This window comes from Leptonotus elevatus, chromosome 16 (genome assembly GCF_054856555.1).
Source record: "Leptonotus elevatus isolate MCC_2025b chromosome 16, RoL_Lele_1.0, whole genome shotgun sequence".
NCBI lineage: Eukaryota > Metazoa > Chordata > Actinopteri > Syngnathiformes > Syngnathidae > Leptonotus > Leptonotus elevatus.
Window position 1 is genome coordinate 15374824 of NC_141254.1, and position 23320 is coordinate 15398143.

Consider the following 23320-nt stretch of genomic DNA (forward strand, 5'->3'; position numbering starts at 1 on the left):
TCACCTCAGTGAGTAGACTGCTAATGGCACACACACAAAAAAAGAAGTTAAAACGATTCAAAGCATCTCTAAATTGACAGTGAGTGGAGATGACAGTGTGGAAGTTGTGAACTTGGGGTTACAACCACATGCAACCAAATCTCCGGGCAAGAATAGCATCGTGATCATCCGTTAGCAAGTCACATTGACGCTTGTAAATGACAAGAGACAGACGCTTGATAGAACTGGGTGAACCTTGAATACTTTGGTGATTTATGAGGGGAAATTCAGACAAAGCTGATTATATACATTCCACAACATGGTATTTCTCCCTTCTGTCTTGTGTGCCACCGCTGGAAAGAAAACCCATTCTTTAAAAGGTTGACAAACTTTTGTTTGTCCTTTGTTTCACAACGGAGTATTTTGTGTTCTAAGACTGAAATGAACAGCTGGAAAGCTGTTAAATAGGCCAGGTTGCCACGCAAAAACAATGTTTATGGTGCCAATACGCTTGTGGTCAGTTTGACCTCCATAGATGGTAAAGTGAACATACAAGGTCTACACACGCCTGTTCAAATTAGATCAAATAAGACTCCACATTAATATAACCCACAACCTGTACAACAAAAGTTGGGTTGGGGTTAATGGAGGAAACTTTGGATGTAAAAACACCCTCTAATAACTGAGGATGTGTGAGTCAGCACTGCCATTTATTAAATTAATTAATTAATTAAAAATAATAATAATTTGAATTCCTATTCATATTCAAACCCATTAATTCCTTGTGTTTGTGCCAAATCTTTTGGAATCATGGCCAAAAATATCAAACTCAGTTTGATCAGACCATGAAACATTTTCGCAAGTGTTTGTGACATACGCAAAATCAAGTAAGATCCAATCCCAGAATTGTATTTTTTAATTCTGCCATTTACAAAGATGATTGCCAGTTTTGATCAACAATGGACCCTCATGTGCAGCTAGCTGCCTTTTGCAAAAATATATTGCAAATCTAAATACGTTTTTAACCTGGTTAAATAAAAGTCAATGAAAGAATAATAATATTTAGATTACTTTAAGTATGTTTTGTTGTAGATATGATTTCCTATTGAGCGAGGGTTAATGGGCAGTGAATTGAGGCACTAAGAAGGATCCAAACCATCTTATTAAAAGATAGACCACTTTTTATTACTACAACAACATTTATAACATAAAAAAAATAAAAAATACACAAGCAAGAGAATTATTGGCAAGTCACATTCTCAGCAAATGCAGCAGACAATAACTGCACACATAAATGACTGAAGCAATTAAATACTACAGCAATCGCCTTTATGTAATGGGGAAAAAAATCCCTGCAAAGCAATCATGGGTAATTCTACTTTTCCCTTCAAACAAAATTAATGCCGATTTTTTGAAATGTGTGACAGAGTAAATAAACCCAAATGAAAATGTCAAATCCTCTCACATCAAGGTTGCTCTGAAATGAGCGATCAGTTTATACTTGGACAAAACAAGACCTTTTGTAAAAAATAACATTCTTGTCACAGACAAAAATACATTTAATATCTATCTTTTAAATCGGATCAATATATTTATATTTGATCAATTAAGCATATTAGTGATGTTGTATAACAATGGATGACATGGGCAATCCACTTCCTTGCGTATGGCTTTAGGCTTTATTTACTGACGTCATCAAAAGTAGACTATAATATATGCAACATTTTATAAGCCATGTAAACAATGACCATCAGTTTTCAAAGGTGATGCTTGTTTGTACTCACAATCGCAGTACAGACTATACATACACAATAACAAATGAAGAAAAAAAAAAAAAAAAACATCACTGGCACTCAAATCACTTTGTCTTTTCCTATGCAAGAAGAAATAAAGCCTCAGAGCGAAAGCACCCAGGGACCTTCTGAACCCGAACGCCTCCAACGTGTAGGCATATTCTCCAACAATGTGCAACAAGTCATTGGGATGCAAGCAGCAAAAGCACAGATAAATAGAAAACAACCTCACACTTTGCATGTTGTTGAAGGCGCGCATCAAAATGTGCTACACATGCTTAAAACAATCATGTTTAACTCAGTCATAATTTTCAAATGATTTCTCTCAGGATAAAACACTTCTTTTTTTTCTTTTTCTTTTTTTAAACGCATACAAATTGCACCCTGAGATTTGATGAAAGTAAAACATCCTTCAACGTCCATTCCAAGCAGCTCTCTACTGAACTACTAGTCAAAACTAGTGGAGTCCACTTTGAGCCACCGCACTGGTGATACTGGTTCGCAGGGGTACGAGCTATACTGTACCGAGTGTTGCAAATTAAGAAACAAATGGCAATGCTTCTTCTCCATACAGATTTACAGGACAACACACATCAGCAGAGCATACAGTATTATACATCACATTGGTGATAAGCGTTAACAGTACAACGGGGCTAATCTGCCAGGAGCAAACTAGGTTGATATGACGGTTAGTATGACATCAGAGATTATAGAACAACCTCTTCTGTCAGACACTGTACAATAAACAGTACTTATGTCTTTTATACAATATTAGCGATATTGTACGGGCTCTATGGCATTCTGGCTGGGTGCAATGTGGAAAAGGGAGACTATTTCTATGAAATCTGCATAATGAGTGCTATGAAGTCAACATTGTGAGTGAAAAACACTGTTGATTGATGTACAAAGAAATAGTGGCATAGGAATGTCCCTTAGTGAGCAATACAGGAATGAAAAGATGCCTCTTGTGTGCATGCCATATAAGCCATTTAAGGATTTCGCATGTCAGCCCTTTTTGCTCTTCATCCGCTGATTGCCTTACTAATCTCTCCAATCACTTGCTACTTCCTGTTAGCTTCAGCTGGGCCACTTGAGCTAGCGTAATTTTACTCTGAATGTCAACGTGTCTGTCAAAGAAGCAGACTATTGCTGGCTCGTTGAGCAACGACGCGAGGACCTGCTCGAAGGAGAAGGACCAGTCCACCCCTGGCTCGGGCCCGGCTTCCTGCGGGCTGGGGGTGCCGGAGCTTTTGGGTGTGAGAGGAGCTCCGTCCTCCCCGTACGCAGGGGCGGGCTTTGAGGACGCAGCTGGGCTGCTGGGCTCCTGCAGCCTCCGGCCTACTTCCTCCATCCTTAAAAGGAGGCTGGTCACGTGGGCCACAGCGCGGTACAAAGTCTCCTCCTCTGGGTCGCCATGAAAAATGTTGTACAAGGTCTTGGAGAACTGAATAAACTGAGACTAAGATTTAAAAAAAAGAAAAAGAAAGAAGCATACTTTGAAAATATGCACCAAATGGTGGAAGGGCCCACAATTTTTCATTAGTGCTACTGAGGGGATCACAGAGGACCACACAATTCCTAACCAGATGTATAATGAAAATGCTATTTTAAATACGGACAAAATACGTACATATATGCAAAATACGTGCTGAACAAGAAACCAACATAAATTGCTACAATTAAACACCCCCCCCCCCCCCCACACACACAAAAATCAACACACTCAAAATGTTAATATTGATGAATGCATCTCATTCCAAATATGCAAAAAAATATTAGGCTTATTCACGTTGTACTACAGGGAAGTCATGTCTGCCATCTAGTGGTGATTGGTGATTTTATAACTTTAAACCACCGTCATCCCCAGCACACTCGCACTTTGGCACCCACTGAGTCGCATATTAGCATCCCCCCCCCCCCCATTTTGTTCAATATTTTTTTCATATTATAGATTTTGCTGGCCCACCCCCCCCCCCCCCCCATTTGTTAAATTTTGATCAGTGTTTTTTTTTTTTTTTAATTAATCAAGGGACCACTCAAGAGTGTATCCATGATGGGCCACCAGTTGCCCATCCCTGCACTCGATGCTCAAAAGCATACTTAGATAAATAGGCACTAAATGTTCATTATACAGTATACAGTGAACACTAAATTTGTGATATGGAGACAAAAATAAAATAAAATAAATAAAAATAGTTTTAGCCCTCCATCGCACAACATATCAACACACACCTTTTAAACCCATCGTGAATGTATTTTATCACAAGAAAAAAAAAAAAAGGACAAAATAGAAAATAGTGTGTCTCTTTACTCGTATTATCACACCCCGCAGAAGAGATGTGCTTGGTGAGCAGTCACCTGACTGCTTTCAAGAAACATGTACAAAGAAATGTTTGTGTGCGCTAATTCTTGATTTTATGATTTGGGGTATTTTTTGAACAAAACATTCTCATATATGGTTTTAATATGTGGGGGAAAAAATGTGTATACATTCTGGTGCAACTATGGAGTGCAACACAACCCTAATTAAGTAAGTCATTATTCATCACAGCCTCAACAAAGTAAATCGACAAGTTAATTCAATTACCTGATTAATTCGGGGAAGGTCCTTGATGGTTTCTTCTTTCCTAAGTATTTCATTCTGCCATTGTTTCAGGTAGGCCTGCAGGTCCACTTTTCCTCGACCTTTCAATTACAGACACACAATCTAGTGTCACACACAGGAAAGACGTTGGCATTTGCACAAAGCCTTTGAATACACAGAACTGTAAAAGCACCTCTTTCAGGACTTTTCTTAATCACGCCGTCTTCTGGAAGATCAAAGTCTGCAATGTATGGGCAAAATGTCAGCAAAGCATAATAAGAAAATTGATATATTGAAGCAAGGATGCCAATATTAGGGAAAGGGAAAAGTGAGACTTGAAGGAGAGAAGAAGCAGTCAAGACGCTAACCAGGAAGTCTACTCAAGTGAGGAGAGCCTTCTGTCGTTGCAAAACAGTTTGGCAGTCTTTCATCCTGTACGTGCGAAGGACTACCTGTGAAAGCTAGAAGAGAATGACTGTAAGCGCAACTGAGAGGAAAAGACGAAGAGACAGAAGAGCATAGGCAAGGCAGAGGAAGTGTTGTCAGCTATTGATCAAGAAAACATTGGCCATATTTGCATCAAATACAGTAGTACAAAAACGTATTCTTCTGTGGTACTAATAAAGATTTGAGTGAATTTGAATTCGGCCCCATTTACCAATTGCTATGGGAGCATGCTTGAATTGAATGCTACCATACACAATGATGTCTCATTGGCAATGATGCTGGCGAAAACTACATGACAAGTTAGTGATAAACTGCTATAATGAAGCGTTGAAAATGAGCTAATTACCCCGAACACCTAGCCCAAAAGTCAGGTGGTGATAGAATCCTGCTCACCTATGATCTTTAGCAACATAGGAAACGGATTATTGGATGTTGTGTATTAAAGGGATACTTCATTCATTTTGCTATTTTAAGCAGTAAAAAGAGATTTCGTTCCAGAATTAATTTCTTAAATTCATTATTTTTCAGGCATAATTACTTGCTGTCACTAAACTACATCATCAAATGAATTATAGACAAAATATGATCTTCTTACTGTTGAAAATAGCTCAATTTGAGACATCAGCTGTAAAATGGAGTGTACGACGTGTCAGGCAACAGAGGGCGCTGTTACAGTCTACACGTTTGCAACGCAGCCTCGCAAGCACTAACTGCTCTGCCTTCATTCCATTGGAAGAGAAGAGACTCATTTTATTTATCCTATGTATTTTTATTTGAATAGTCATTGTCTGCCCCGTAACTTGTCCTAAGCGACTGTCTCTTGCTGTCTCACACACTCACATCATGCGAGTATTTCTGCCAAGCTGTGAGCCAAAAAATTCAAATAGTCTCCGTCATGACACAGAAAGCATAAAATGCCCTCACAGTTGCACGCAGCTATCGTTACCATGGCAAAGATGTTGCACCCCATGCAGACTATTCTTGATGCTGCCTTCAAGCACATAGTGCCACATCATGCAGATTAGAGTCATAGATTCAAGGGCGTTCTCCCTCACCAAGCAATGTGCTCACTGAATAAACACTGTTGCTGGATATGGAGTGGTTCGCGTTCACTTTTGGCTGCTTCTGTGTTGACTGAACGATTTGTTGGACTACAATTACCATTCAGAGATAAAAAAAATGTGCAATTCAGAAGGTGACAGAGGCGCAACATATACTCAAGACACTTAACCTGGTGGTAGATGCAGCTTGAAGAGGAACTTCAGCTTATTTGTAAAAGATCCACAGTACAAATTATCTGCAGGAAATAACGCACAATGTTACTGAACAAAGAAAAATGAAAGCAGCATTTGTGACAAAGGCGGCCTGAACAGAACAGCACACCCACCGAGAGCGCAACAGAACTCTTTAAAGTTGACTAAGCCGTCTTGGTTCTCGTCGATTAAGCGGAAAACCCAAAGAGAAAGCGTGCTCTTGTTGGTGCAGAAAGTCCAAGGCTCCAGCAGGGAGAAGAACACGCTGAACTGTTGGAAGCCCAACTGGTACTGCTCCAAGTAGGCCAGACTCGGATCGTGGTGAAGCAGAGCTGGGCTCTTCATTGTCCAGTAGCAGCTGAGAAAATGTTGCCTCTGAAACAACATACTCGGAATGACGACGAGATTAAAGACACACTTGATTTGAGAGCACAGCTAAGTGTGTCACTCACTTTGAACAAATTGTAAAGCTCGTCAAGTTGGGCAGGAGTAAATTTGACGTCTTGGGAGACTACACGAATCTGCAAAGAAAACAATCATTACTGACAAATTTGAAATCACTACGTTAGCCTCTTTTTATTTATGTAAACACATTAAAACACACTTCTTCATAACGTAACTTGTAAAAACCCATGAATGAACGTTCCTGCGATATACAGCGAACGTGGAAATAAAAATAAGAGTGCCGACTTACAACATTCTGCTTTGTTGTGTCCTCCAGTGTCTGGATCACAAAAAGTTTGTTTCTTTTTCGTGAACTCTCAACCTCCTCTGAGCGAATGCTGCCATATTTCTAGAGGAGAGAAAATGAACTCAAAAACACAGTCAAATGGATCTGGGGGGGAGAGAAAAAAAAACGCGGCAGTACCTCATAGGCTTCTCGGATCAGTTCGCTGATGTCCACGTTTACGTTGGTCGATTTATCGTTGTTGCCTACGGGGGCTTGCTGCACTGTGGGTGGCAGCGGGCTGTCTTTGTTTGTCACACTATCAAAAAATCTAAAGAGCAAATAAAAAAATTAAAAAAATTAAATGTGAATTAGGGCAATAATAAAATCTCTATTTTTCTTCTGTCATTCAGGACGATTACGATTTTAATCTAATAAACCCAACAAATATTCAATTAAAGGTTTTATTTATCCAAAAATAATTCCTGTGCAAAATGTTGACAACAATAATATATTCTATATCAGTTTTAACATAAACCTAACATTCATAGTTTGTGCGTAACTCATTTGCTCCCAAAAACATATAAATATGTTCTATTTTAAATGTTTTAAGTGTACGAAAGACGTATTTATACATAGGCTTATACCTATACCTATACTTAATAATAGTGGGAAAAGTTATTTCTAATTTTGGGAATTATTAATATGTTTGATATGTCTGTTTATTATTAGTATATTTTTGACAGTTATAAATGTACAAATCTAAAGCATTTTGACTGGATGTATCAAATATGATGATAAATCATATATGTGGAAGTTTGTTCAAAATACTCTATTTATAAAGAATTAGAATTTTCTCCCATATATTTCATGCTTTATAGGGTTAAAATGGCGATTAATAGAATTATTTTGATTTATTGCCCAGCCCCTAATGTGAATTCAGAATAGACCCTTACTTGTTGAGGATGGTAACAGCTTCAGCATCGTCATGGCAGCTGATCAGAGCGTCCATGTTGTAATCGAGCACGGCCAGGCCGAGCTGCAGGATGGCTTTGATGCCATCGTAGAAAAAGCAGTCCACCACATTCACGGCGCTTTCAATGGGCAGCACGCTGATGAAGAGGGTGAGAAACCAGGACAAAGAGACGGACGAGAAGAAACTCAGATCTGTCATATTCTCCACCAGCTGGGGGAGGTTCTCTCGAATCAGATCCTCGAAAACAGCCTGGTCGACCAACGCCCCTGTAGAAACAAAGTCATCGTATCGTCAACTAGAGACTGGCATAAATCAATCAAGGCCATTTGTCAAATCCCTATCAGCCATCCTCGTACCTATAATTCTCCGGTTGAAATAATCTGGCAGCATCCTCTCGCAGACAGCAACTAATAGCCAAAAGGCTTCCTCCTCTTTGGCGTAGAGCAGCAACACGGAAGTCAGAATGTTCATGGCCTGAGTAAAAGAAAGGAGTCACTCTGTGACTTAACTGCTCACTTAACAACCTTGAAAGCTTACAAATAATGTCTGCCATGAGTGCATTTTTCACTGCACCCCTTTTAATAAATATTCAAAAAATATTTTACATCCAAAATCTTGAATGATAATACAGTTCAATTTACAAATAGATATAAAGAATGCATCCAGTTACCAGCACAAAAGAGACTTTACCTGGCAGTAGCCAATTTTAGGGTTCCGATAAGCATATGCGGTGAGGACTCTGCGTAGGGCGGAGATTCCTGTATCACTCTGAAAGGCTGGATGCTCTGGCAGAGAGCGATGAAGGTCTCTCTCAATCTCATCTGTTGCCAACGTGCTCGTGCCCAGAGACTGTTCCACCAGCTCCGTATAATAGCCAGGGTGAGTCGCCATGTCGTTTACGGCTCCTTATAATATTACAACATGGAAAGAAAGGTTATTATGAGTTGAATGTGAGAAGAATGTTTAGTGTTTAAAAACAACAACAACAACAACAAAATACCTGAGAAAAGCATCCACAGCTCTCCTCTCAAGGCTTCAGGAACTCCGCGGACAATCAAGTCGCGTGTCTTCCTGGTGAAGAACATACTTGTACCACGGCCATATTCCGAAAAATGGATGTTCCAGGATTGCTCCTTCATCTTCTCTTTAAGCTGTTGATCATGAGGATAAGGATTCTGGCATTAAAAGTGTTTTAACCAACATGTATTTTTTTAGACACTGATTTCATCTTAATAATTTTGTCTTTATATAGGGTGATTGAAAACATCCTATTTTAAAATACTTACAAATAATTTACTTATGGCAATTTTTTTGTGTTAGTTCTTTAAGTCAGTGGTCCCCAACCTTTTCATAGAAGTTCGTAACTTTCACGTACCGGGAGGCGGCTTCTGGTGGTTTGTTAGGTTTTTAAAATGCAACAGCATTAGCTTTTTTTCAACCGTGCGGCCCAGATGTTGGGGACCACTGCTTTAATGTCTTATTTTTTACCACCCAAAAAATAATATGAGACGAAAGTTAGAAGCAACACAAGTACTTATAAAATAGGGAGATACTTTTCAAGTTAAAATAGTAGATCAAATATGATGCCTTTTTCCACATCCATTAGCCATTAGTCAGTAACAGTATTGACCTTGTCCTAAATGCTAGTGTGTTTGTCCCGTACCATTTTGGGGTCAAGGTTTTCAACATCTTGAGGGTGGTAAACCGTCATGAGCGCCTCTGTGCTTACTGCCTTGCTGCTATCTTTCTGGCCCACCATGAGCGTCACGTCCTCTGGGTTGTCTTCAAAGTGGTTGATAAGCGACTGACATTCACCTCGGATGACCTTCGGGACAAGGATGAAACCATGTTGATGTTGGGAGAAGAAAAAAAAAAAAACGCCCCAAAAAACTGCAGAATTGTTACCTCTGCTGAGGCTGAGTGCTGCGGACTAGCACTAATCCCACATCTGCTGCGGATCGTTGTTGCCAGACGCTGGTAGTCCCGCACTTCAGTGAAACGGAGTGCCCTTTTCCCACGCACATACACTGTTAAAGCACGGCTGCTGGAATCTGGCTTCTCAACATTTACGACCTGGAAGGTGGCGCGTTGGTCAGACAGAAAGTAATTTCATCATATTACGTGTGGCGGAAGGAAGTGTCAGCAATGGAAATAAATCAAGTGAAGCCGTTGGTGTTCTACCTCGCGCATTGGAATGATGATGTGACACTGGCTCCCGTCCTGGCTGGCAAAACACAAGTAGGTCTCAGATAGACAGATCTTGCCAAGTGTATTAAAATGGCTGAAAGGCACCCACAGGAAACTCTCGTGCACTTCTAACAGATTTTCCTCTTTGGGAAGCCTGAAAAATGTCCGGAACAGCTCACTTTTTGCATGAGCCTCTAGGCCTCTGTGGGAGAAAAAAAAAATGTCATGATGAATATCATAAAAACTTGATTGTTGATTTATTTTGAGGAGGTTAAACACTTAAGGGGTTTGTTTTGTGAATTACCTACTGTATTTATTTGTATTCTTACAGGAATGAGTCAATTAAGTGTGGGCAATATATGGCTCACATGACAACACACTACAGATAATTTATATAAACAATATTTACAAAAAGTCATCTTCAGGCATATCAGAAATGTTGCCATTTTTTTGCAATTGCAAATTACTATTGGGAGACACTTATTGCTGATATGTGGGATGTTCTGCAAAGTAGCCCGGAATATTTTGCCTGGTGTAATGCAAGCAAATTGTATGGCTGTTTCAAATATGCTGTTGCATATTGGGAATAAGTGGGCAGAACAAAATGTTTTACTGCTGAAGAGTGGGCGGTATTTCTCGCTTCATGATTGAGGTTAGTTATGGTATGGTTGACTGCTCTTCTATGGATGCATTTGTGGATGAACGCTATTATATCCTACCCTTGAGCTGTGCGTTGTATGTTGTAGAATTTTGAACCAGACATCTATTAGCTACTCTATCACAAATTGTTATGAACTAATAATGAAACTGCCACGAAGACCAAAAGCCAAAAAGTGTTGGGTAATTTATGTTACTAAGTTGCTAAAAATGGATGAATTTATAACATGCTATCTGATGACCTAATGAGCAAAAAAACTGCACCTCTTGGTAATTTGCAGCGGGTCTGAGAGTGCTCTCTCTCTTTCAAAGGCCTCCTTATCGAAAAGGCGCTTAATGGAGTAGTCAGCTAGCTGCTCCATGATGACAAATGTTTCGTTGAGGTGCAGCAGCATGGAGAAATAGTGATCCTCCCCATGAGCCACCACATGGATGCTCTCAGTCAGGATGACATTTGATGTTTTCTCCAACCTCCAAATCTCGTCCCAGGAAATGACCAGTTTCACTAAAAATGCAAGCAAAATGGAAATATTATGAAACTGCTTATTTATTTATTTGACTATTTTTTATTTTTTTGGATGTCTGCATTCAGTTTCATCCCCAAAAAACATTAAAATGTAAAAAATAATAATAATAATAATTACAAAAATGGACATAAGTGTTTTTCACATAGCAGCCATGACATGCTGTATTTAAATATTTGTATAATTGCAGCAACAAAACAGCCATCATCTTAAAAAAATACAAATATAAATGGCTTTCATTCTACACTCATCGCCTGTTTTTTTGTTTGTTTGTTTTTTACATTTTGTAATAAATTATATTTGAAAAGTAGAGATTCCCTCTTCTGTCCGTAGGCAGCCTGTACAAAAACTATAAGAAAAAAACAGTGGCCCTGAGAATACATTGACATTTTTTTGGGATTGTTTGCCAATCAGTGCATTATGCAAACAGACTAAAAGGTTAAAAAATAAAAATTACCCTAATTTCCCAACAACTATAGAAATTGTTTTATAAATAAAAAATAATCCAAACTCGAGGGGGTTTATTATTCGCAAGTAGTACAATATTGTACGTATAGACGACTACTGGTACCTTGAGGTGTGAAAAAGGTTTAATTTCATTACAATATGATCTTTAATGTCTAATGTTAGAAATGTATATATAAGAAATAACTTTTTGCTGAAGAATCATGACCTGTTTGTGAGTAGATTTGCCCCAAAACAGATTAGGCTGAGAACAACGAACTGGTAAGTAATTAAATTAAAAAAGAAATACGTCTTCCCCAATGTCATGTTTTGGATAAATAAAAGTGATTTCCGTTGGTGGCAAGAATTATTTTCCGAAGCAATTTTTTTTAAGCAACATCATAATTTTTTCAACGCTCTGTCCGGGACATTTTGTCCTTCTTCGTTTTTGTGACATCATGAGACAGGACTTAAAATAATTTCTCTTTTCACACAATAATTTATCAATACACAGACTGTGTATGTGGACAAAAATGGCCATGAACAAGCTGAAAAGGAGGTCAAATTGAAGGTTAAATGATAGACCCCACTGTTAATGAAAGTATCTTTTGTAGGCAAAAAAAAGTCTCACCCTCAGCTCCCAGCAGGTAGGAATAAAAGCAGAGGAAATTGGTGCTGAGGTAGAGCCAACCCTGGCATGGCACTTTGCCTTTCCAGTAACTGCAGGAATAATACGTGACCAGCTTCTCCTCTGACGGCAGCGAAAACCAATTCTCGAACCTCAAGTATGCCTCTCTGAACTTCTCAGGATCATCCTCCAGCACGTGAGACGTCTTCCCTTCTTCAGCAATCAGACCCTGAAAAATACAACATACAGTATTAAGGGTGAGCTGCTGGTGTCATGACGATGCAATGTTACACTAAAGCGTCCCTCTGTGGAGCATCCCAATGAAATGAATAGCATCGAGACAGTGTCAATGCAAACAGACTACGGTGGCATAGTGCTACATATATCTTGTACTGAGTCCTTAGGATTCCGTACTCTGATCTTGCCCTGCACAAAGCTGGTGATGTCCTCGCTGGAGTCGAAGACAGAGAGGGTCCTCATGATATTCTGCATCAGCCAATCCCAGTGCTGGAATATCTCCTCCTTGGTGACACCTGACACAACATACGGAAATAGCTTACACAAAGATATTTTATTTTCTACATTTCATTTGAAAGTTCAAATTCAGCAAGAATGCTATCACAAGCAAATACCGCATGCTATCGACCAATACACTTGTGAATCCGGCGTGTGGTGCAGTATGCGGAAAGGAGCCACTTTGGATGTGGAGTCCAGTACTGTGTCCAACGTTCCCACAAGGAGACCTGCAACATAGAGCGCAGTGATATTTTAACCAACACTGTGTGACCTTCACACTTCTACAGCTACAGGGGATAATTATTACTTAATTCACAGCTGCAGTCTCATTTTTGTAATATTGTTTTTAACTGTGGTTTAGGACTAAGAGCATCTCAAAAGATTATGTTCTGACAGTCTCTGAAACTTCACAAAAGATAATGACAACGTCAACGAGATTTTTGTTGAAAAATATGTATTTCACTTAGATTTACATTTAATAGATTGTGCTTCTAAACACGAGCTGACAGGATAGAACGTGATTTCTGCGCTTGACGTCAGAGATACGCAACTACCACATCTGGCACTTTAAGGCTTCTCTCTCACATGCCGCCCATGAATAATTAACAAGTAGACAGATAGACTTCAGATTTGCACGGGCCTTGCTGTTGTGGGTAAATGACTTCTTAGCATGTTCCAGTACAGCATTTGAGGAATTTCAAGTGTCACAAAACATAATGCATCATCATGCTCTCATTGGGAGACGACAAAGGTCATCTCACTGTACAGAATAGACATTAAACCCTCTGAAAGATTCTTGAGACATGAAAGGCTCTCGAGTTGTAGAGGGCTTCAGCTGCAGCATTCAGCTGTCGCTATTACACCATGCAGGTATAGTGAATAATCCCGGTTATTATCAAAGCAGACTCTCTATTGTTGAACACATTCCTCGCCATGGCGGGATGGAGTCTTACTGCTTTAAATGATAGTCTGCTTGTCTTAGTTTGTGATGCAGAATGCCATCACAAGTCAACATCAAAGTGTCTATACAGTAGTTGACACATTTATTGGCCAGGCTGCGAGTCTGTAATTACAGTGATGTTAAAACAGAAATGGCGGTAAGAAGTACATTTACTCAATTACATTAACTTAAGCAATTTTTGGGGATAAATTGTATGTGTCAGAAGATGGACTCCAAGTATGCCACATGTATGCCATGCACCGTCATCTGTGTCTGCCTAAAAATGTCAGCATTTCAGCCTACAAGATCTCCACTTGGAATTTGAGAAACACACTGAAGACTGTCTTGGTCTGCGTTTGTAAAATGTAATGCTCTGTGGAATAAAGCCAAATTGCAGTTGTGCATGTCAAATGGAACGGGGAGAAAAGCAATCCGCAATGCACAACAGTCAAGATAAAGATGTAAGTTGGCAGAACTTAAATTGTTTTTGAGTAATGACATAGATGTCAGCATTGCTGATAAATGTGGGCGAATCCACCTGTTCTACGTAATCAAATTGTACACAATAATAGATCGCTGCCTGGTGAGCCTATCGTGCTGTTCCGCGCGTGTAAACAAAGTTAATTCAAAAGCATTTATTAGGGCTGAATTTGCTATTTGGACGACTTGGTAATACTGAAAAGTAACAGTACTCTTATTTGAGTACAATTTTTGGCAATTGCTTTGTAAACTCTTCACCCACTTTGAGTTGTCAACGCAAAGTGACCTGGGGCTGTAAACAAATGCACATACACGTCATTTTTTCTGCAAACCCAAAGCAAAATAAATGATTCATTCTCAGAATCTGAATGAAGATGATACAATCATGCCCTTACTCCTTAGTCTATAATTATCCAGGCTAACCTGAAGCATAGCTACAGGCCAGTCAGCTTGAAATTAAATGAACAGTGTAAACATCCCCTGTACTTTGCTCCATGCAAACCGCCAGGCAACTATTATGCTCGAACAAATTACACTTTGACAGGTAGATAACAATGTTAAGACAAGCCATCTGTTCACTATTTGGCATTAAACCTGTTGCAGTGCATTTCTAGCATGCTACTGTATGTACACTGTCTTCTCGATCGTCAGGAGAAAAAAAAAACTCAAACAGGAAAAGATGGTCATTCGTGACCAGTGAGCCTAATAATACCAACTTGGTAGTTTAAAACACAGCAGCTACCAAACATGCGAGGAGGTGAAAACATACCCCCGGACGTTACCTGTCAAGCCGCCTGCACCCTCACCGTACCCTCGCCTCCTTTGAAGCACGAAATACTCATTATCCTTCTCGGTCACCCACAGTTTAAAGGCGTTTTTCAGCAGGATCTCTTCGGGTTTGAGCCACATATTTAGAAACGTCAGCGGGTTCGCCTCCAAAACCTCCTGTCATGCCACGGTTACCTCCAGCGTTGCATACACATCAAACCCGTTGAATATTTTGTTTGTGTCCACCGTCGGGATGCCTCCCTTCCCACGTCGACAAGAAATGTTGCCAGGCGCAAAGCATTGTGGGATTGTAGTTTTTCCGAGGTAGGAAGGAGAAATTGTTGCATATTCCGTAATAATGGTATCCTTATGAGTATCGACATGTCTGAGTTTATATACTGTACAACATCATTTTTTTGGGCCCACTTATTTCAGTAATTAGAATAAAAACAGTTTCAGCTTTTCCACCCCACTGTGGTAACTCATTTGTTTCCTGTCATAAAGGAAGTGTTGGCTAACATGCTGATTTGGGTGTTGTGAAATTGTGTCAATTTAATAAACTGTAATTCTCCTCTGTGAGTGACGCAGATGAAACATTTCTCATAAAAGATCAGGATAAATGTTTTTTTTAACTGCAATACTGCATACATTTATTGTTTTAGTTAAAGGTACAATGTTGATTGCAACATGAATCTGCAAAGCAAGTTCAACTTCTTTTATCCGCTTCTCACAGATGACTTGATGATGGGCGAAAGATGGACTACACCATAAACTGATCATCTGTCAATCTCAGGGCACATTCACATGGAGAGATGATAAACATTCACATTGTCATTGAACAGGAACTGAACCAATGGTGCCTGGATTGCACCCTAGTCAGGCGAGCTACACCATCTTGACACTCAACACAACAATGGCACCTGTTTCATTAATATACAAAGGTAATAATGTACATATGCAAAAATGGCTACTTTCACGGTTTATTATGCAGCAAAGAGTTCTGTGAATGGCCTATGAAGAGCCACTAGGTTACATGGCACTTTGTGACACTGGTCTTTTCAGCTGAAAATTGAACTTAATAACAATAAATATATTTTAAAAATAGCTAAACGATTTATACGTTTTACAAAAATATAATAACGTGTATTGAGTTATTCCATCCAAAATGGGACTAGAGGAAATTAACTACAAATGCAGACATCTGGAACTACAGAAGTTTATTTGTCGCGTAGATGACGTCAAATTCGTCCGCCTCTGTCTCTCACAACTGCCATGCCAAGCGAGCGGGCAATTTGAAGGAGCGTCCCTCTTCTAGCTAGTACCGCCAGACAAAAACGTCGTTTAGAGGTCGGCATAACTTCAAGATACGGACTGTTTATTTGATGAACATTTGCTTACTGTTCATCTTTAATAGTGACGCAATCAAAGAGCAACCGGCGGTTCGTTAGCCACTTTGCTATCGAACACCGTTCGCAAGCCGGGTAAATGAACAAACAAAAAGTATATATGTATATATATTGTTATTGGTGGTTGTAGTAAGATAAGTTTACCCCATAGTTTATCATAAATATGTGGTTTCTCACGGCGGCACCATCTCACCGATGGGAAGACATCAGTTAGCTAACGAGAGCTAGTTTTCAAACTACATTGAACAATTTGTTGGATAAACTTCCGCGATGGATGAAACCTCATCAACCTCGACTTGCATTCCTCGTCCATCTTTCCTTCGGAGAGCAATGGAGCAGTTATCGACCAGGCAGTACCTACAACTAACTGAGGAGGAAGATGAGGCGGCGGCTAGTGTCGCTGTCATCGCAGTTCAGCGCTACTTGAGCGAACAAAGTGAAGGACAGCCGCGTGAGAGCTACTGCTACGACGTGACTGTCACCGACGGAATGTGGCGGGCCAAATGCTCCCTTCACCCAAGTTTAAATCACTTGGTTCACAGCAACAACCTGAGGACAGGGTCGGACATCATCATCACGCAATGCTCGTTCGTTTACAACGAGCGCACAGTGGGTCACGGCTATATCAGCATCGAGGAGATGAGGTGCGCCTCGGGCAAATCGGCGCTGCTGTCTCACGTTCGGGATGTCAGCTCACTGCCTGTGCTGGTCAAAAGTGGCATGGAGAGGAACACCTTGCTCCAGAGCGACGTCCCCCTCCAGCTAAGTCGTAAACACTACCTGTCTCTGTGGAATAGCGAGTATCCAGAAGGAGACATGTGGATCTCGGCGCCTTCCTCACGTGACCCAGTGCTGGACGGTGAGGTGCTGCTCGAGCCATCATTGTAGAAGTAGGGTAGACTCAAATTGAGCAAATGATCATCCTCTCGCAATGCCCCTCTTTATAGTGGCCAATTTACATAACCAAACTGGCCAAAAGTCTGGTTAAAGTAAAACACAATGACAGTAAAGCATAAATAGCCTAATAAATAAGTCCAATGACAGCACTGACTGAACTAAAAAATATCAGTCAAATATCATTCTTGCCCCTGTAAGCCTTTTGGACACAAAATGGGGAAAAAACAGGAAGTGAAAAAGCTTTGTCATTGTTTTTAAAGATGTCAAAATCCTCAGATTTCAGCCTATGCTTAGTCCTCCATCAAAGCACACACATAGCTGTTGTGTTTTAAGACATTCATGGACATAGGCTTGGAAAACTGATAAACATTTTTTTTTGCCCATTCTCAGACATGCTTTTGAATCAGTCAATGCCAAAACCTACAGAGTGCCAGCCAGGTCCCAATTTGAAATCTGAAATTCTTCCGAAGTCCACCAAATCAACATATGAAACTAGGCTCAGACTCAGTCATTCTAATCTGAATTATAACCAGAATAAGTGTATGCGACTATGGAGATATAAAGATTAAACTTAAATCAGTCTACATTGACCTGTTCTGAACTAAAAAAAAATATGTGCAAAGAAGTGATCACCAATTACGAGTAGGACCTACTTAAGGCGTAGGTTTTTTGGGGGAGTAAAATTACTCAAGTAAAATTAGCTGTCAAGTTAACATTTTAGGTAACAAAGTTATGTTCGTTTTAGCATCAGGGATATACTATTTTCCCACAAGTGGAAAAAGCGAGCTTTAGCTCTCACAGTTTACACTTTTTACTTTGTATACATGTCCATCCAATTTTTTAGATCATCTTGCTACAAAAGTGTGTGGGGAGAACAGAAGGGACAGATTCCGAAAGGTATATGTTTCCCTCGACCTCCCCACCTTAACTACGCCCTGCCTGCACGTTGTGTTCATCTCCTCCAATATTCTCTTGTCCAACAGTGAACAAGATCTCTCTTATTAATAACCTGGAGTCCGTGTTCAGAAGCACATGTAAACCCCTCCCTCTCCTGGTGAAGATAATACAGAAATCCAGATTGCGCTATTATGGCAAACACGGATCCAAGATCGATTTCCCTTACCAGGTAAGTTTAAACCCACTAATGCAGTGGTACACAAACTGGGGTCCACGGAACCCTGGTCGCGGTCATTGAAATAATTTTTATGTCCTTTCATCTTGGGTCCTTGAAAGTATTTCTCTCCTGTAGGGAGCTCTGGACCCAAAATGTTGGAGAACCCCTGCTCTAAAGACATAACCTCCAGTCCCCATCTGACTTTACTTAATTTTCTTTTAGGCATATTTTGAAGTTGCTGACCAGAGTGGCATCATGTCTCTTGTGCTTTGGAACGAGCTATGTCCACAGTTTTACAACTCGCTCAATGTTGGAACGGTGCTGTACATCCAGAATTACGCTCTTAAGTTGAGTTACTCAAATCGCTCACGCCCAAAAATGGACCATTATGGAATCAAGACGTTTACCTCCATTGGTATGTTTTCCATCACGTTTAAACAGGGTACTGTTTTCCAGTGTGTGTGTGTGAGAGGATTCATTTGTTGACCTTTAAGCAGTGGTTCCCTACCAAGGATGACTTAACATTGAAAGGATTTTGAAAAATCATAATATTTTTATTATTTTTTATTATTTATTACAACAAGAATAGAAAATTGGATGCTGGCATTTGTGATCTCACAGTTCTATCTTTTATCTCTCAGAAATCTGCCTGAACGCTCGCAACCCAACTTCTATAATCACCGTGGTGCCACCTAAGAATGTCCAACTTCAGTGGTCATTGCCTGATGTGTCCTACCGCTTCGCCACAAGGTGATTTAACCTCAAATCATCCGTCCGCCTTTACTTTACACTTGAGCCCTACATGTGCATTTTTGGGGATTGTGCAAATGCAAAAATAGTTTTTTTTCACACTGTATTCGTGTTGTGAACCATGATTCATTTCACATTTTCTATCTTCCCAGATCAGAGATCAAAACACTTGCCAACAACTCTGTTTGTGACGTCATCGGTTTGGTAACATTTGTTGGTCGTGTTGAAAGAATAAAAAGAAAAGGCAACTTAGGTGAGTCTTCCCTAACCTACCTCTTGGTCATGCACACCCTGTGGACACGCAGATAAGAAAATTCAGCTCTACACATAGGCAGTGCTCCATTTACGACGCTCATTCTTATGGCAGTGGTGTGACCCAAATGTATACTTCATTTGGAACCTTCTACTAACCTCTGCAAACTAGATCACTGAGCACCGTTCGTAACATCAAAACCTTGTATGTCATGACCATTGTGAATCAATGATCCCCTGTATTTTGATCGACTTGATGTTAGATTGACCTTGCTCACTTTTATTGCAGGCCCTGAGAAGTACTGGTCGCTCCGCTGGGTCCATGCAATAGATGGAACATCGGAGCATCCCTTTGTCCTGGAATTGTTTTCCTCCTCTCAGCCAGAAATCTTTGGCAGCATATACCCATGTAAAACCCCTCATATGATACCTCTACTGACTTCTAAAGCAAATCTGCATCTCAATTTGCTAAAAACATCATCTACTCTCTCTCTAAGTGGCTTACCTGGTGTGCACTCAGATGCGAGTGTGCCAAGTGGAAGGCTCCTTGCCTTACCTCACTAGTAGCTGCGAGACGGAGATTTTCATTACAGGTTAACACAGCTCAAATCTTAAATGTCATCTGTCTGTAGCCATAGGGAAGACGAGTTGTTCAATGTGGTTTGAACTTTGTCACCGTAACAGGCTACCACAAGGGTCGACCATATAAAAATGACCCCACAGTTATGAACCTCATGCAGCGGAACAAGACTCTGAAGGACAACATGGTCCTCGATAAGGCGGCTGTTGGTGGCCATTATTGCTACCCTCATGCCCCGCGTACATTCACCCAGCCAGTGGCAGAGACCTTCGGTGCAGTTACTGTTCTATTTATATCACCTTTTTTTTTTTCAAAAATCTAAAAGTTTCATTTTCATTGTGTGAATTATTAGCAGCAATGACATAACATCACTTTTTGGAAAGTGCATAGTTCAGATCATAATCCCCCGACACTCACTGGCATTACATTCCAAAAACTGCAGTGAAAAGTGAAAATAGCCCTAAATTAATTTCTGCCTTTAGTATTTCTCAGCATTCAGTGAGTGGTACAGAGTATTTGGGCCAGACTGGAAAAAAACAATACTTGTAAATAAAGTCAAACTCTTAACAAAAAAATCTTAATATTTCCAACACAAAGTAAACATTTGAACAAGATCAACAAAAAAGTCATACCGTTATTAGTACAAAGATAATTCTTAATTGTAAGAGAAAAGGTTACCAAAAAAATACTAGAAATATTATTTCCAAAGCTGAAGACTGAATTGTGTAGTTTAATTGTGAAATGATTCAACTTCTTCTAGATAGAAGAAATCAGATAACATTAAGATCAGATAGCATTTGCAATAACCTCGAGCCTGCAGTGTTTGCAAATTGATGAATATGCTTTACCCTTATCTTCGTACATTATTCATTTGGTGGTTGTCCATTGTGACGTTTGTCTTATTAAATGTTCACTCGACAGAGCAAGTTCCCCTTGTCGCTGCTTCCGACTTGAAGAAGGAATTGGAGACGCTGCAGTATAGAGAGCATAAAAAAGTTGCCATTCAAGGTCAGATCATGGCTATTAGATATGTGGAAGAATCAAGCATGGCTGAGCCACAAGGTCTTGGGTCTAAAGGGGTATGATACATTGCTTAAAATTGCCCTATAGCAATGTAATTTTTATAGACTTGAGAGAAATACTTTGTTTTCTGCAGGTGCCAGATGTTTCCACAGGTGATCATGTCGTATCAGATGTGTGTGATGCAACTTTGTCAGTCAATTCTGCATCGGCCCCATCTGAACAAGCATCTGTGAGAAGGAAAAGGACGATGAAGACAAGGTATGATATTTTTATATTTTATATTTAAATATTTGTAATTTTGTTTTAGTTTTTGTGGTTAGTTAATTTTTTCAATCAGTTTCTATTTTTTCATGGAAAACATGAAATGTTTATTTGCCCCCCCCTTTTTAAATAAAATAAAATACATAATTAGGGGGGGGGTTATTTATTTCCCCCCGAATACTTTTTAATGGGTGTGGATGATACACTGATTTTTGCTATTTACTATCTGGTCCTTATCCCCACAAATAGCAGGGTCAACTGTATTCTAATTTGTTGAGACAATAACGTTTGTGTTTGTTAGTTTAATCATCCAAATTGTATATAAAAATATGTGTATAATATGAAGTCAGTTTCACTTTTTGAATTGAAATACATTTTCCACAATGTTCTATTTGATTGAAATTCACCTGCATAGTGAACAAAGTAGCGGACAAATTAATTTAATTAAGCAAATATTTTTTCCAGAAATACAGCAAAGAGTTCTGTGAACAGCGTGCCGGTGAAACGGTAAGAACGATGCTGTTACTAATGTTAACACAAGCAAGCTACTTCAACAATGCTCAGCTGAGGTGTCTGCTTTTACAGAGGAGCCAGAAATGCAGAAGTAGAAAGAGAGCTGCAAGAGAATGAGGGAGATTCTGAATCACGGCGACAGGGTCTGCAACCACAAAATGAAGGTTAGATTGTGAACTGTGAACCTACTTTATTATAATGCGCAGATTTTGATCTGCTCGAACGTGTATTTGTTTCCACCAGGCCACGGTATGCTATCCTGGGAGAGCAGCGGGTGGTCAAGGCAACAACAAGAAATCTCTGTGCATTTGCGTCACGGCGCTCTTCATCATGATAGCATTTCTCGAAGTTTCACCTTGGATGACAAGAATGCCCTTCTGCGGTGGAGCAACCTTCATCCCATGCGTTGGACACCAGAACAGTCAGCCGATGTACTCCCAGTCACCATTTGCCCGGGATACTACCAAGTTACCATACTAGGTAAGATTTTCAAATTTAGATTTCTCAGACATACATACACTCTGATGTGCTGTTAGTTGTTCATAAACACTACACTATTTAACATGGAGCCACCAATGAGTCTTTCTTCTTATTATTATTATTCAATGCCTGAATAAAAGTAGTAGTGGTTAGAACGTGTGTGGTTGGAAAATAGCTGGACAATTCAGATGGAGAACTTGGTGGAATTCTCTGAAGGGGAAAATACTCAGTAGCAACATCAACTAGATGGACGTAATTTCTTCCAAATAGTTTCAGACCAGACAAACTGACCTTTAGTTAGGCATACTTGAGTCATCAGTGAGTCACCAGGAAACAGAATTTAATGACTGTATTACAAACGTAAACATATTTTAATGTGCGGTTATCTTAAATCAATACACATGCTTAACCTTTATTTTAAAAAATGTGTTTTGGCAGGCTTAAACAAGCAAATAGCTGTCGATGGAGCATTTTTACCCATTGTGCGCTCCAGCAAGCACAGAGCCGTAGGTCTTCCTCTGGGTCGTCATGACAACACCATGCTGTCTTGTCTCTCTTCTGGTTTCCTCTGCCCTCCGGGCGGCGTCACCTCAAGCCACAGTGAGGAGTCACACCACAGACCAGGTAAAATTCACCCACTACAGAGTTATTTAGCATCGCAATGACACCTATTATTTGATCTCCCAGAGGACATCATGGCGACTGCCGGCGAGCTGGAGGACACACATTTGGTGTGTGTCTTGGACATTTGTCACCTTGGTGGAGAGGAGGTGGAGGTACTGGTTAGCAAAGTGTACAAAGTGACTGAAGTTTCTGTTGTGTAGCAGTTTAAAAAGACACTGCTCTAGGGCATTTTTCTTACTCATTAATCATTGCTTATTTTGAACAACATAGCACATCTTCAAAAAGCACTAAATGGACACTCGTAACAATTTTCTACTTTTAATGGTGCTTATTGTCTAATAGATTTCCCTACCAGTAAATTTTTACTGTTGCATTTAGTCTTAAATGGACACATTTTGTTTCCCATCAAATTAGAAATTCTAAATCAAACAGTTTGTCACAAAGATAGCACTGTGTACTCAGTCTCACTCACGCGCACAATAGAATGCAAATCCTTAATGTGATTCTAACATGCAAAGAAATTGAAATAAATAAGCATATTAGTGTTTATACTGTCTAGACTGACAACTTTCAAGGT

The 23320-nt window shown here is 39.8% G+C and overlaps 2 protein-coding genes across 3 annotated transcripts; one reads left to right on the forward strand and one right to left on the reverse strand.

The window, feature by feature from the left end:
• Positions 1 to 1635: 1635 nt before the first annotated feature.
• Positions 1636 to 15109, reverse strand: tbc1d8b (TBC1 domain family member 8B). 2 transcript variants are annotated; one of them, XM_086097986.1, is made up of 21 exons: positions 14858 to 15109; positions 12772 to 12882; positions 12554 to 12672; positions 12143 to 12368; positions 10808 to 11048; positions 9881 to 10088; positions 9605 to 9772; positions 9363 to 9524; positions 8700 to 8850; positions 8390 to 8604; positions 8056 to 8173; positions 7680 to 7965; positions 6925 to 7054; positions 6751 to 6849; positions 6509 to 6577; positions 6191 to 6431; positions 6035 to 6100; positions 4725 to 4817; positions 4550 to 4597; positions 4360 to 4457; positions 1636 to 3231 (listed from the first exon to the last, which is right to left on the reverse strand). In XM_086097986.1, the coding sequence occupies exons 1-21, from the start codon at positions 14982 to 14984 to the stop codon at positions 2827 to 2829; spliced, it is 3381 nt and encodes a 1126-aa protein (XP_085954112.1). In that variant the 5' UTR covers positions 14985 to 15109; the 3' UTR covers positions 1636 to 2826. The 2 variants fall into 2 exon arrangements, with proteins under 2 accessions (XP_085954112.1, XP_085954113.1); XM_086097987.1 differs by lacking the exon at positions 4725 to 4817.
• A 986-nt stretch (positions 15110 to 16095) lies between these two features.
• Positions 16096 to 23290, forward strand: radx (RPA1 related single stranded DNA binding protein). Its single transcript, XM_086098003.1, has 15 exons — positions 16096 to 17108; positions 18130 to 18272; positions 18483 to 18675; positions 18902 to 19010; positions 19163 to 19263; positions 19552 to 19671; positions 19760 to 19855; positions 19947 to 20114; positions 20764 to 20921; positions 20999 to 21123; positions 21592 to 21633; positions 21712 to 21803; positions 21883 to 22119; positions 22558 to 22743; positions 22807 to 23290. The coding sequence occupies exons 1-15, from the start codon at positions 16520 to 16522 to the stop codon at positions 22941 to 22943; spliced, it is 2496 nt and encodes an 831-aa protein (XP_085954129.1). The 5' UTR covers positions 16096 to 16519; the 3' UTR covers positions 22944 to 23290.
• The last annotated feature ends 30 nt before the right edge of the window (positions 23291 to 23320 follow it).

Bases quoted from the DNA above. Each gene is read 5' to 3' on its own strand.
- tbc1d8b (XM_086097986.1), bottom strand. From the start codon at position 14,984: ATGTGGCTCAAACCCGAAGAGATCCTGCTGAAAAACGCCTTTAAACTG. The intron at 12,369-12,553 runs GTACGGAATCCT...TGTATTTTTCAG, and splicing joins TTGTGCAGGGCAAGATCAGA to GGTCTGATTGCTGAAGAAGG. The intron at 4,598-4,724 runs GTTAGCGTCTTG...CATACATTGCAG, and splicing joins TCACTTGAGTAGACTTCCTG to ACTTTGATCTTCCAGAAGAC.
- radx (XM_086098003.1), top strand. From the start codon at position 16,520: ATGGATGAAACCTCATCAACCTCGACTTGCATTCCTCGTCCATCTTTC. The intron at 18,676-18,901 runs GTATGTTTTCCA...TTTATCTCTCAG, and splicing joins CAAGACGTTTACCTCCATTG to AAATCTGCCTGAACGCTCGC. The intron at 20,922-20,998 runs GTATGATACATT...TGTTTTCTGCAG, and splicing joins AAGGTCTTGGGTCTAAAGGG to GTGCCAGATGTTTCCACAGG.